General features: G+C 45.9%; 1 protein-coding gene across 7 annotated transcripts in view; it reads right to left on the reverse strand.

The window, feature by feature from the left end:
- MTCL2 (microtubule crosslinking factor 2) overlaps positions 1-12,052 on the reverse strand; it is a 127,898-nt gene extending 115,846 nt beyond the window's left edge. For 5 of the 7 annotated variants that reach the window (XR_009763437.1, XR_009763436.1, XM_061631694.1 and 2 more), the window contains exon 1: positions 10,569-12,051. Coding sequence is in view for 5 of the 7 variants with exons in the window: in XM_061631694.1 (XP_061487678.1) it covers positions 10,569-11,348 (780 nt within the window). In the remaining 2 variants the exon portion in view is untranslated. Of the gene's footprint in view, positions 1-10,568 lie in introns of all 7 variants that reach the window. The other 2 variants (XM_061631699.1, XM_061631698.1) reach the window with 2 other exon arrangements.
- Between the last annotated feature and the right edge of the window lie 2,588 nt (positions 12,053-14,640).

Below are 14,640 nucleotides of genomic sequence, written 5' to 3' on the forward strand. Positions count from 1 at the left end.
ATTCTTGCCAATGAAATCCACCAAGTAATCTTGACTCTGCTTTGTCCATGTTCTTGTGACTTGGGTGGGTAGAAGGAAAATAAGAATATCACTAAACCGAAATGGCATTATTATTATTTCAGTGGAAATGGCAGGCTCTGGGGCAAAGCTCAGGATCAAGAAGGGTTTTTTAAAAGCACACAAGAGTTTATTCTCCTATTGCAGTCCTGACAAAAACTGCTCCTCACCACTCCAAAGCTGCTATTAACCCCATGAGGGAAACTCCCACTGGTACCACTAGGCTGACAAACAGAGTGCAAAACATCCATACTAAAGGCCCTTTCCTATAACATGTTGCCTTAAGAGGAGCAACTCCAGAGTTCCATGTTATAGGCAGCATTTGCATTAGTGCCACTAGCTACACCAGTGAAGCGGGGGGGATTGTCTCTTTGTACCAGAGATCCAGGGTTCATTTCAATAATGATGCATGCACAGCCACGGCATTTAACTTAGGGCACACAAGAGAAGAGAAATGGAGCAGGGAAAACCTTATATTTTAAAACCCATTCTCTAAAGGCAGCTTCAACCATATCAAGATAAAGATCTACAGTGCCAGCAGCACTAAACTCTAATAATTTCCTCCTATAGAAATATTGTTTCTTAAACATTAATGTTCTAAAATACAAGCAGTTTTTTTGTGAAAATACAGGTTGATATATTTTAATTTCTACATTTAACAAAAGCCATTGCAAAAGAAAAGCATTTGGCCTTTAGAAATATTTCATGAGCCCGATATAATAACTCAAGCATGACAGGACAATTTATCAAAAGCACTATTGGGGGGATGACCTTTAAAGGCAAGAAAATTCACCTCCAGCCCTCTCTCTGTCTTGAAGACAGCAGTTTACCAACCGGATCCCAGGAACGGTCTCACTTTCTTTCAGACACCCAAGCAAAATTCTTTATTTTGCTTACTTTCCTTTTTAGCACATAGCAGAGCATTTCTGTCCATCGGGGGCTTCTGACCAGCTGGAAGAGGCAGGACAAGTTTGAAACAGGGGGCAGACAAGAATAATCAGAAAGTGCATGCTTTTGGGAGGGCTACTCATCCCCTTGCCTTGGAGCCAAGCAGAGACAGTTTCCCAACATCAGAGGAAGCCGTAAGAAGTAGGTTCCAAGGAAATACAACATTCTGCTTCTGGATTCCCCTTTGTAAAGTGTTTAGAACCACTGTGCTATTTCACTACTGTGAGGTCAGCAATGCTGGCCTAGGCTATACATGAGAACTCACTCAGAAACCACTCAGTAGAAGACAGCAGATTATACAGCAAAATCAATGTAAGTTTCTAGCCCCTTTTGTATTAGCTCATAAATGGGGAACCAGCAGCCCAAAAATCACATGTTGCTCATGAGCCAACCAATTGGTGCCAGAAAAACACCTGAAGACTAGATCATCCGCACACTCTTCAGCTGTTTTCAGCACCAATCATCTAGGCAATAGAGGAAGGTGCCGGATGGGATTGCTGTGATCCAGATGAATGGCACAGGGAACACCTGAGGGAGGCACAAATTGGCTCTCTCCTCAGCTATTTTCAATGCCAATCAAGCTGTGTGATAACATGTGCACCTCCCTCCCAACTGATTGGAAATGGAAACAGCTGAGGAGTGTGCCAATCTGCATGACCCTCATCTGTTCCCAGCACCAATCAGGATCTCAACACCTGTGTGAGTGAAAGAAAGTGTGAGTGGCAGGGGAAAGCTGTGTGCTTGTGCATTTATGCATGAGTGAGTGTGAATGGCAGGGGAGAGGCTCAAATCGCACCCACTGACAGCATGCAGCCCTTGACCAAGGAGTGCCAAAAAGTTTGCCCACCCCAAAGTGCAGGTTCTTCCTACAGTTTTGCAGACTAAGATCAGATTTAGTTGCGATGGCTCTCAGAATATCCTCAAGGGGGGAGTACCCAGGGAAGCCATGACATTGAGGAAAGTAGCAGCATTCCTTTTCCTGCCTCCAGTCTCCCTAAATAACAATAAATTTCAGATGAAGGTTTTTTGAAAGAAAGAAAGAAAGAAAGAAAGAAAGAAAGAAAGAAAGAAAGAAAGAAAGAAAGAAAGAAAGAAAGAAAGAAAGAATTTTTTCAGCTACAAAATATTTCAGAATTCAGTATTTAATATAACGGATCAGGTGGTAGGCCTACACACTGGCATCACCATCTCACCATACTTATCATCATACTAGGGTCTTCAGAAAATTCTATCTAAGTCTTGTAGCCCATCTGGCTGGCATAGTTGCAGCTACCTAGCCACTCCCCCAGATTTACTGTTGCATCTGCTTTGTACATAGATGCCTAGTAAAATTCACAACTCAATAATTCATTATAAAAAAATTATCTGCCAGAGTCTCATCCAGTTTGCATTAATTTAAACTCTAAAACTACCTCCACCCTTTGTCCTGAGCCTTCCAGTCTGAATCCCTATGGGTCAAGGGTTCTACCTCCAATTCCATACCCACCAAGCAATCATTTCCAAAATCTCTACCAGAGAGCTAGCTCACCAACTTGGAAATCAGCTGGGGGGGGTGGATATACAGCACCATGTTTACCATATACATGAGAAAGCGCTAATGGGGAAAATAAATCAAATGACTTGGAAAATCTGTTCCCTCAAATGAGGGCATCTATGTCAAGTGAATCCGAGTATGCTAAGTGGACAGAGACTCGTGCTTGTATGCTCTATTCTCACAACAAACATTGCATCTGTATGCAATGCTGCTGCAGACGGCAAGCTACAATTCAGCTTACTTTGATTCTGTTTTAATTCATTGTAAGGTCAGCTTGCAGTGCCCAGACTGGCATTTCAAGCTTACTTGACTTAGAAATCTCTGCATTCCTGATCCACGCTGGAATTATATCCAATAGTCTGTATTCATCCAGATCTCTTGAGATGTGAGAAAGGAAAAACAATGTGCAGTGGCGTCACTAGGGTTGGTGTCACCTGGTGCAGCCCTCAGCGCCTTCTCTCTGACTCTGAGCGATCGAGTGCGCGGCAGAACACGCGCATGCGTGGCCGAACAACAGGGCCCAGGAGTGTGCCACCGCCTCGTTGTCTGCCGCCGCTTCCACCTAACAGCCAAGGAAGGCAGCCAGCATGCCACGTGAAGACTCTCGTTGGTGCCTAGGCGGCGGCTCTGGGTGTCACCCCCGTCTGATGGTGTCACCTGGTGTGGCCCGCACCTGCCGCACCCCCCTAGTGACACCCCTGACAATGTGACACTTTGTATTACCGTATTTTAAGTCTAACACAAATTGAATGTGTTTTTTTGTATTACTCTGTTTTTATCCTCCAGTATATTTGGAAAGTTTATCTTGATCATGTTAATTAATCACATAAAAGCTGAACTTTTTCAAACAGGACTGCTGTGATGCAACAGATCAGCTCTTGCAAAATTTGTCTTCCTTATCTTAATTGCCAATGATGTTACCAAAGAAATATTTATAGCAAAAAAATGATTTAGCTGACATTGTCTAGAGAAAAACAAACTACATGGTGATAAGTTCAAAGGATGATAAATCAACCCTTAACATTACAGTAGTAGGTTATCACAAAGATGTAAAAATGGCAAGACTCAAACAACAGCAAATGTCCCAAACATTTCAGTGAGAGATTGAAGAACATGCTCAACTCCCTCTAACTGAAATCAGTGAGAATTAAGCTGCAATTGTATACCTACTTATATGGGAGCAAACTCCATTAAACTCAATGGGATTTAGTTTTGAGCAGACATGTACAGAATTGAACTGTTGGGCTGCAATCCAAAGCACACTTACTAAGAAGAAAGTCCCATTGAACTCCCTAAAATTTACCTTTAAGTAATCATGATTGCACTACTAAGCACTGACTCCAGATGTATCATGCCCATAATTTTAAACATAAGCATCCTTGTGTATTTCTAATTAATGTGAAATGTTGTTACATTGCTATAGCAACTTTGAATGTCCGCAGCCGTTTTATATCAGAATACAGAGAAGGGCCAGTCTAAATGAAGCCTTGACTTCCTGCCAATTTTCCTTTACTTAGAAAGGAAGAAAATAATCAAGTACTTTATTTGGCTTTACATGAATTGACTCTACATAAGCAGTCCCCAGCCTATAGCTCAAAAGTTCACCAGCCTCTGAAATCAGAACAAGTTGCACCAGTATAAAATGTGTGAGTGCAATGGGTTCACACTATGTTTGTAATCCTAGGATGAAAAGTATTCAGATCCTGAACAACAGGATAAAAGATTGGGGGTGGGGGCAAGGAGGGAGAAAACATAGTGCTGGTCTCCAGGCAAAGAAAGGGCATCCATGAACTGAAACTGTCACATCTGCAAGGGAAGACCAATAGCCTGGATTTGTGTGCTGCTACTGCAAAGGTGGCTGTTCCTTGAATCATGCCACCTTATGTAGTTATCTAGTCCTATGGAAGAACTAATTCTGTCTCATGGCACTGAAATCTTTGCAATTGTTAGGGTGAGGATACTAAGTAGCAAATATAGTGAAGTTGGGTATTTCTAATATTTAAACATCAAAATGCTTGTGTTCCTCCCCCCCCCCAAATAGGTACGTTTGATCTTAATGGGCCCAGCATTAGTTGAATAGCATGGAACACCTGCAGGCAAAATAGACACCAATACTTATCCAACCACAATATTTAGAATTCATGCACACTGCAAACCCAACACACAGACTGAAGGTATATGGAAGCCAAGAATGACCAGCACAGCAATTCAAAGAGGGACGGTTGGGTCACCACGTGGGTCCATAAGGACTCCCAACAGAGGATGTTGCAGTGGGTGACATGAGATGCTGACAGACAGATGCGCCATAACCAAAGACCAAATTCCATTGATGGATCCTCTAGTGAAAGGGTGGGGAACAACTGCTCTGAAGAACACAAATGAGATCAGGGTAGATAAAGTACCCCCAGAAAAAAGGTACACAACCATTTCCTATATCTAATGACTTCTATTCCAACTTGTTTTATATAAGAAGTCAGATTATATATGATTAGATCATCATATGGCTTGCATTTGGCATATCTTACTATTTTTCTAAGCATCATGCTACCCATTAACACTTCTGTGCAAATGCAGAAGCATTAACAGGTAGCATGACGCTGTGAGGAGAGGCAGCAGGCGAGGCACCCTGTAGAGGCAGAAGCATGTGAGGCACCCGGTGACGGTGGCAGCAGCATGCAAGGCGCCCGGTGGCAGTGGTGCACAGGTGAAGGAGTGAGGGAGAGAGGCAGAGGCAGCTGTGCTGGCTAGGCCTGGTCCTCGATGGGTTGGTTGGTGGGGGGAGGAAAGGGCAACCGGTGGGGGGAGGGTGACCCATAACGGGGAAGGGGGGAAAGGAAGGGAGGAAGGGTCATGTGGGGAGGGAGAAGGCAATCCATGGAGGGAGGGGGAGGGAGGAAGACCCATGGGAGGGGAGCACTGGCAACCCATGGGAGGGAGCACTGGCGACAGCAGACAGGGATGGTGATTAAAGCAAGCCAGGGTGGAGCCCCTAGTAGCATATACAGTCTTACACTTAAGAGACTTGTGCTCTCCATCCTACAAGACATCTCAGACGCACTAAGAACCTGTGCTTCAGCTAGCAATCTAATCCACCATCTGAGCTGGTAGTTATACACAGCCATTCAATAAACACCTACTACTGTTGCCATGCCAACATCATCCTGCAAAATAAACTCATCACTGCTCTGTAGTACTAGCAAGAAAGGCAACACAAGAACTGAACTTGGCAACGGCCCAAGGATTCCAACACTCCCCACCATTTCAGAAACCACAGGGCTACATGTCAAGCAATATTCTTTCATTATCCAAGCACAACTGTGACAGTTCTCTCCAAACCACAGTAGGGGCACATCAGCAAAGCAGCTTTCCATGCTATTAATTTAGCTAAACCAGAAGCACGGAAAGCACACAGAAAACATCCCCCAAGAAAGCAGGTACATTTCCTGCACTGTGAATATGCAAAGTGCATTAAAGACTGAATGTCCAATGCTGATATCTGATTGATCCTCGTGTTTGTACATGGACCACTAGAAATATTAGCGATATTGCCGCAGTTCCAGCAACAAGTGGATGTATGGAAGAGTTCAGAAGCATACTAAAACCACTTCCAAACCTTTTAGAAATGTCTATGTGGATGTGCTCTGAAAGCTTGCACACAGCTGTATAAATCTATTTTATCTTTGCGGTGGAGAAGGACAGCACACCCAACAGGACCAAGTGTGTGCCTGACACTTTCTGAGATGAAGTAAACCCTGCAAACACTCAAATTACCTCCAAAATGGTTCCAAGGATGAATACAATGCTTTCCTACATCAGGTCTTCTGTTGGCAAGATTGGAAAGTTCAAAACTAATAAATATTATGGAACTAAGAGGTGTCCATTAAGTGAAGCTATTAAGAAAAGAACTACACATTACAACAGAAACATGGGGTCATGGTTCACTCACAATGCTAGTGTGGGGAGGGGGAGGCTGGCATTTGCAAGGCCAAATCAGCAGGTGGAAAGGGGGTGTTTGTAGGGGAGAATCATCTAGTGATTCTTCCCTGAAAATACCCCTCCCAGCAACCCCCAAGTTTGAACATTCCCTTTCTACCAGCCATTCTCCCCTAGAAATCTGCCCACTCTCTGGTCCTTTTCCATCATTTTATGCCCAAGCAAGCTCTGAAATCAGGACTAGCAGAGGAGGGAGGACAGGAAATTGTCTTGGGGGGGGAGTTTACAGAGGAAAAATCAGCAGGCATTCAAGTGGTGAAACACCCCTTCTTCCCACAATTTCTCCCCTGGAAATGCCACACACACTTACTAGGCATTTGCATTATTATTATTATTTATGTATTTTATTTATAAATATATTTGTATACCACTATTAAAAACCAGTAAAAACAAAGGTCAACTACTGCAAAATGACATATTCTTAATTGTCTGCATAAGCACAGCGAAACAAAAAGGGTTTCAACGGTTTTTTAAAGATTAAAACAGAAGGCACCTGCTGAACCTCTGTTGGCAGAGCATTCCAGGGAACTGAGCCAATGACACTGAAGGCTCAGTTTCGTGTTGATGTGAAATGAGCCTCGCTAGCTCAGGGGATGACCAATGCTGCTCCTGGAGATGATCTCAGTAACTGAGCTGCGATATAAGGGTTCAGGTGGTCTCTAAGATATCCTGGACCTAAGCTGTTCAGAGCTTTGTAAATTAATACAAGGGCCTTGAATCTGGCTTGGCAGTAGATGGGCAACCAGTACAGATGTTTTAAGAGTGGTGTCATATGCTGTCAGCCATGTGCCCACATCAACAATCTGGCCGCCGCATTTTGCACCAGCTGAAGCTTCTGAACCAGGCTCAAGGGCAGCCCATATAGAGCACACTGCAGTAATCCAGCCTCAAGGTTACTAACACGTGGACTACAGCGGTCAGGCTATCTCTGTCCAGGAAGGACTGTAGCTGACAAACCTGGTAAAAGGCACTCCTAGCCACCAGGGCTGTGGAGTCTGAGTCGTGGAGTCTGAGTCGGAGTCGGGAGCAATTTTGGGTGGAGTCAGAGTTGGTAGAAATGTACTGACTCCGACTCCAATTCCGACCCCGACTCCTTCATAAATGGCAAATGTATATTAACTAGTAATAACAAATTTACTGTAGTAAAATGGTAGCACAAGGCATTTCATCACCACCACGTGAATCCAGAGCTTGGAAAAGTTACTTTTTTGAACTACAACTCCCACGAGCCCAATCCCTGGTAATGTGTTATTACTAGTTAATATACATTTGCCATTTATGAAGGAATCGGAGTTGGAGTCAGACAGTAGAAAAATAGAGGAGTTGGAGTCAAAGGTCTGGCGTACCGACTCCACAGCCCTGGTAGCCACGGAGGATACTTGGGCCTCTACTGACAAAGATTAATTCAGGAGTACCCCTAAGCTACGGGCCTGGTCCTTCAGGGGGAGCCCAACTCCATCCAGAACAGGTAACTCGCCTCTCTCCCAGACATGGGAACTACCTAATCAAAGGGCCTCCATCTTCCCAGGATTCAAGCAGTTTATTGGCCCTCATCCAGTTCACTACAGCATTCAGACACCAATCCAGAGCACTCACAGTCTCTCCTGATTCAGATGTTATGGAGAAATAGAGTTGCATGTTATCAGCATACTGATAACATCTTACTCCAAAACTCCTAATGACCGCTCCCAAATGGCTTCATATAGATGTTAAATAGCACTAGGGAGAGCATAGTACCCTGAGGAACTCCATTGCACAAATACCAGGGGGCTGAAGAACAGTCCTCAGTGCTATTATCTCGACACAGCCCTGAAGGTAAGAGCGGAACGACCATAATACAGTGCCTCCAATACCCATCCCACTGAGTGGGTCCAGGAAAATACTATGGTCAATTAATGGTATTAAAGGGCCCTGAGAGTTTGAGCAGAAATAACAGGGTAACACACACACCCCACCTCTCTCACGATAAAGGTCATCCATCAGGACAACCAAGGCTGATTCTGTTCTGAAACCAGGTCTGAACTCAGATTGTAATGGATCTAGATAATCACTCTCATCCAAGAATACTTGCACTTGCTCTACAACCACCTTCTCCACCATCTTTGCCAAGAAGATGGCAAACAGAAATTTGGGAAAACATTTGCCAAAATATGTAGTTCAACCCAAGGCATATTGTTCTGCACATTAAGCCAAATATTCACCTACATAACTACATGCCCTAGGAGTATCACCTATTATGTAGATTCCCCAGATTCTACACAGACTTTCCATACTAAAGCCGAGCATTCCTGAAAGCACCCATTGATGCAGCAGAAACTGTTCATGCAATCGGGAGCTGAGCTATATGTTACAACTTGGATATGGAATCGCCACAGGGAAGCAGCTTCCCATGAGGATAAACCAACCTGTAACCTGCCCAAAGAAGTTATTTAAAGTCCCTGAAAGTATTTGCTTAAAGTCTTCCTTCCATGAAACACTGATGTGACTAAGGCTTGTATTAGGGTTCCAAGCTACTTATTACACAAGAGAATCCTGGGCACCTTTTAACAAGATGTTGACACCAATTTTATTGTGGCAGCTACGAATTTGAAATAAATGCAGGGATGTAATTCCAATTTCATGAAAGAAGATACTTTCTCCAAGGATATGATGTATCTGCATGATGGGTCTGAGGAATATTTCTCAGTTGGGCTTTATGATGCTATACAGTATCTTCTTTGGGAATGAGAGGCATCAGTTCCATCACGGCTTTCTATGATACCAGAGACAAGGGTCTTATGTCACTAAGAAGCATCTGGTTCTATATATGCTGGGGCTCCATGGTGCTAGAAGGTGATGTGAAACCTCAGTTACATATAACTGAGGGACATCTTTTCCATTTGGTCCATGAGAGAGAATTGACACTATGGAGCATCTGTTTCAAGGAACCAATGGTTAGCTGCGGGGGAAAACTCTCCTTTAAAGATACGTATGTGCCCCAGGAGACAGAGAAATGGCAATTACAAGGAGCATTATAATGCTAGCAGGTGTTGTCTCTGATGATGTATGTTCCACATAGCCAGCATCCTGTAGATGTTGGACAGTGGAGATAATCTTTCATTAAGAGCATCTGTTCCACAGATGCTCTAAAATCTGGGTGGCAACAGGTCTTGTCTAAGGACACAATATATCTGGCCCACAAGATCTGATGGGCACTGGTTGCAAAGGCAGCCAGCTATCATGCAGCAAGATGGAGCAAGCCATTTCAGGTATTGGCATTTAGGGTGCAGAGGAAGGCAAGCATTGATGTCCTAGCAGTACAGCAACTTTTTTAGGAACATAGGAAGCAGCCTTGCATTGAGTCAGACCACCAACTCAGTTATTATCTACACTAACTAACAAGGGGTCTCCAGGATTTCAGCCAGGGCTCTCCCCCAGATCTACATGGGAGATGTGGAAATTGAAGTATGGGCCTTCTGCATGCAAAGCAGATGCTCTACCACTGAGCTACAGCCCTTTTGGAATGTTTGCCCTAGCACCAGTGCTGGGGTCAGGGAGCAACCCTCTGAAGCACCGCTTCAGGGAGCAAAATGCCTTGGTCCGGGGCTGAAGGGAGCGGTCCTGTCTGGAGAGGAACAACGTGTTCCACAAGATTAAGGACCTATAAGCCTGAAATATGTCTTGCCTGCTAATGGAGGGGAAGTAGATGTTCCACTTGGCTGAAAGCTACCCATTTGATTTGGACATGGGGAGAGGAGAGGTCCTCCTTTCTCCCTGGAGGGGGGCATCTATTGTCGAGGAGGGGCGTGTCTTGTTTACGGAGGCCGACCCGTCTGCCCTCCTGGGTCTGCGCGGTGCCTGCTCGCTTGTTCCACAAGACTTGGAGACTATCTAGAGGCTGAAGGGGCGTGGAGAAGAAAGAGAATCTGTTGCACGATGCGCTATGAAACTGGAGGGGTTTTTCTGGGGGAGCGCCACAGCGTCTTGCCTGCTCGCTCTACAGAGCTCTCCGCGGAGGGCGGCCCCCAAACCCAACACCGCGCTAAGCCCTCCTCACCTTGAGATAGTCGTTCTCGGAGCGCAGCTCCTCCAGCTCCCTGACGACGCCCGCGTCCAGCAGCTCCTCAGTGAGGTCGGAGAAAGCCAGCGAGGTGCTGAGAGGCAGGCGGCTGCTGGCCAGCGAGGCAGCCGTCGACGGGTCCTCGGGCAGCGGGGACACGCCGTCAGCGGAGGCGCTGGCGGGCTGGGCCGGGGCGCTGCTGCTCGGGGGGGACTCGGTGTCGCTGCCGCCGCCGCTCAGCCCGCCCAACTCCAGCAGCGAGAGCAGCTTGGCCTCCTCCGAGGCGCTGCAGTCCGACCCCTCCGAGCTGCTGTCCGTCAGGCTCAGGGCGGGCGGCTGCTGCTGAGGGCGCGCCACCGACCCCTTCCCGGACCCGGCGGAGGTTGTGGCCCCCTCGCCGGCCACGGCCAAGCGGGTCCGCCCCTTCATTCTAGCCCCGGCCCGGCCTCCGGAGCCCTTCCCGGCGCCCCTCGCCCCCGTGGGAGGCATGGCCTTGCCCTTCTTGTCGCCGCGGCCATCCTTGGAGCCCCCGGGACGGCGCGAGTGCCCGCCCCCCGCGCCTGGCTTCCCGGAGGAGAACGAAGCGGGCGAGCCGGGGTGGCTGCCGCGCCGGCTCTTGGCCAGCGACCAGCCGGGCACATCCTTGGGTCTGGCCGGGGACGGCGCTCGCTGCAGCTTCTTCTTCTCAGGAGGAGGAGGAGGAGGAGGAGGAGGAGGTGGCGGCGCGGGGGCCGAGGCGAGAGGCTGGCTGGACTCCGCCTCAGCCGGCGCTGCCATCGCCGGGTGACTCTAGGCAAGCTGCCGGTTCCTCACTGCCCCCCCCGGAGCGCTCTGGGGCTAGAGTCGCTGACCATCCTCACCCCGGAGAAAACCGACTCCCTCCTCTCCGCGCTGCGCGTCCTGAGCTGTGCCTGCCCCCCCCCGCCAAAAAAACCCGCTCCGTCAACGAGGCTAGCTTTGGTCTCAAGCGAAACCGGATTACGTTGGTCGATAAACGGCTGCTGCTGCCACGCCGCGACGATGCTTCCTTCGCCGTCTCCAAACGCAGCAACCGCTCCTCTGCCTGCCTCCGCTCTTCTCCTATCTCCGCCCAGCCGCTAAGCCGGTGACGCGCACGGTCTGGGAACAAAAGGCGGAGAGAGGCGCCCGAGGGGGCGCTCGGATCCTCAAGGCAACAGCGACCTCCTTCTCTGGACGGCTGCGAGCCGAGAAGGGATGTTTCTGTCTTGCCGAAAAATATGGCGTGAGCCCTATTTCGCCTTTCTCCCGGGATCTTTCAGAAGCAGGGATCCTTTTGAAGCAGAAGTAGGGCTCACTGCAGCTTAGCCACGAAAAGGTTTTTTTAATTATTCTGGGACTCATCCCTGGAACAAGTGTGCTTCTGAGCATATGCAGAGTGCATTGTGTTACTCCACCACAACTTCATATCTGGTATTAAGAGGCGGCGATTCGCTTCCTCCAAAGTACAAAGCTCCCACACACACACACACCTCTGTGTTTTAAAGGAACTAACTACTAACCGGGAAAATGCTGCTCCCCATCTCTGCAGACCTTGCTGGATTTTTCCTCCAGTGCTTGGAAATCTCTCATATCTAGACTATAATGGTGAAAAAGCAGCAAAATCACAAAACAGCCCTGCAATTGTTTTCAACCTGGAACAGAATGGACAACAGACAGAGCCCTACAGGTGAACCAAGAGCACAGGAAAAGGTGTGGGGTGGAACACATGAGTAACTGAATACAGTTTGCCTTTGTTTCTGGGGAAGCAACAGCCTGTAAGACAGTTTTTCTTTTACTTTTGCAAGTAGTAGCTTGCCAGCCTGAAAGAAGCAAGTGCCCACCTCAGACCTTGTTTCTAAGCCCTTTCCATATAGAATTCCCCAAGCTTCACCCCTTTCTTCTAATATCCTGGTTTATTACCATTATGTAAATCTGCCTCCTAGGCTATCCTAAACCAGACACTTGCATCAAGCTGAGCATGGGTGTGTGTGCGCACGTATGAATGATTATACTGCAAATCCAAAGATGGTTATTCAAATGATTCATTCAAAGGCCAACTACACAGCAGCAGGACACTTTGAGGGGGGCTCCTTAGAGCTTTCTTCCCCACAAGTTGCAGCAAACCTTCCTTTCCAGAGATACATTAAATACATCTTTGTAAGCTTTGCATTAGCCCTGTGAAGTAGGTCATTTTTACTGTTATCCCCAAATAATATTACGCAGGGACAGCTGAAGCTTAAGGGATAACAGCCTTCCTGTGGCCACCTAGTGGGTTAATAACTGAGTTGAGAGCAAACCATCTTCCGCCCTCTTGCTCATGTGTTTCAATCGTGCTACAGAAGATGTTTCTTCCTGCAAATGTCTAATCAGGCTTTCTCAGAATTTCTCTTCAGCAAGGAACTCTGCGTATGCTCTAAAATCTAAGACTTTGCTCAAGCAGATAATATGTAAGTAGCTAAATTAGACTGACTTTATTGACTTTATTCACAGTACAAGAAAGGATGTGCTAAACCCAAATTTATAAACCTAAACTCAAAAATTCAGTTGGGTAAGAATAAAATATTTTAAAATGCTGCTAAATAATGTGAGAATATAAAGAACAATTTTAATCCAACATAAGAATATTAAATGTAGTCAAAATAGATATGACATACTGAGATGTTGATCAGGCTTGAACCTGATTACACAAGTCAATTTCTTTTTCAAAATGCCAAAAACAACAGTGGCAAGGGCATTTCTTTGGTTCATGCATGGCTATGATTCAGACTGGTTGCCACCAAAAGTTCAGATTCTTCATATCATTTAATCCAGGGATGGGGAACCTGTGACCTCCCAATTGTTGCTGGACTCAACTCCCATCAGCCCAAGATAGCAAGACCAAGGGTCACGGTGATGGAAGTTGTAGTCCAGCAACATCTGGAGGGCCATAGGTTCCCTATCCCTGATTTAATTCATGAAAGTGCTAAGAATAGATTTTTTTAAAACCCAAGGACTTCTGTGACACACACAAACATTTTTTGTGGCATGAGCTCTTGTAGACAAGGGCCTACTTCATCAGACAATGAAGATAAGAGGGGGGTAGATGGTGTGGCAGTGGCACATTTTGCAAGATGAGATTAAAAGATGAGCAAATACAGAGAAACAGAGATACCATACAAATTAGTCAATTCAACTTCGTTGACATTGACAAGCCCACAGATAGATAAATACAGACACACTCAAGCCTTGCTGGGTTGAAAGATATAGTCTTTGTTGTTTTTGCTGCAAGAAACAAACAAAGCATCCCTTTTGGGCAAAGAAGGTAACATGCCCATTTCAGAAACAGCCTGGATTGTAGTGCTTCACACTTTAAGACATATTTTGTTACATTTAAATTATTCAACATCTGCTTTTCTGAAATACATTTTTGTACTTCTGTGCTGTGCAAATTCACAGCATTATTGTTCTCATTCCATTTTACAATAACATGCATTCAAGTCAGTGGTGGTCATTTAATGCAAAATGTGCAGCCTCATCCTATGCAGGTCCTACTTTGATGTCTCGTTCTATTGACAGCAGTCATGGGACTACCCAAATTAAACGTCTGCTTAAATCCATAGCAGGCAACTATGAATCTTTTTTCATTAAATAATTACAGAGGTGAGGGAACATAATTCTCACTGTGAAGGCAGCATACTGGAAAGGGGAGGATTATCTCTTTGTTCCCCACCAAAATCATTCTGGAGACCCTCTCCCTCTATGTGGCTGTGAGCCTTAGAAGGAGATATACCTTTTGATATAGGATTGCAGCCTTTAGTGTTCATTCTCATAGGAATGCCATCTCATCATAGCAAGCATTCAAACTGACAAAACCTTCCAGAATGGGAATTTACTCAATAGCATGGCCAATGGGGGAATTATCACCCTAACTACAATTAGGTCAGAAGCCTTAAAGTTTAGCTCTATGCTCTAAAATACCAAGATATTTAATTTTTAATATATATGTCACATATCTTTTTGTTTCTCTCAAGTTCTAATTTATCTCAAATCTACATATTTCCATGCATCTAACATTTCCCCTTCCCTTTCT

This window comes from Rhineura floridana, chromosome 6 (genome assembly GCF_030035675.1).
Source record: "Rhineura floridana isolate rRhiFlo1 chromosome 6, rRhiFlo1.hap2, whole genome shotgun sequence".
In the NCBI taxonomy this organism is placed as follows: domain Eukaryota; kingdom Metazoa; phylum Chordata; class Lepidosauria; order Squamata; family Rhineuridae; genus Rhineura; species Rhineura floridana.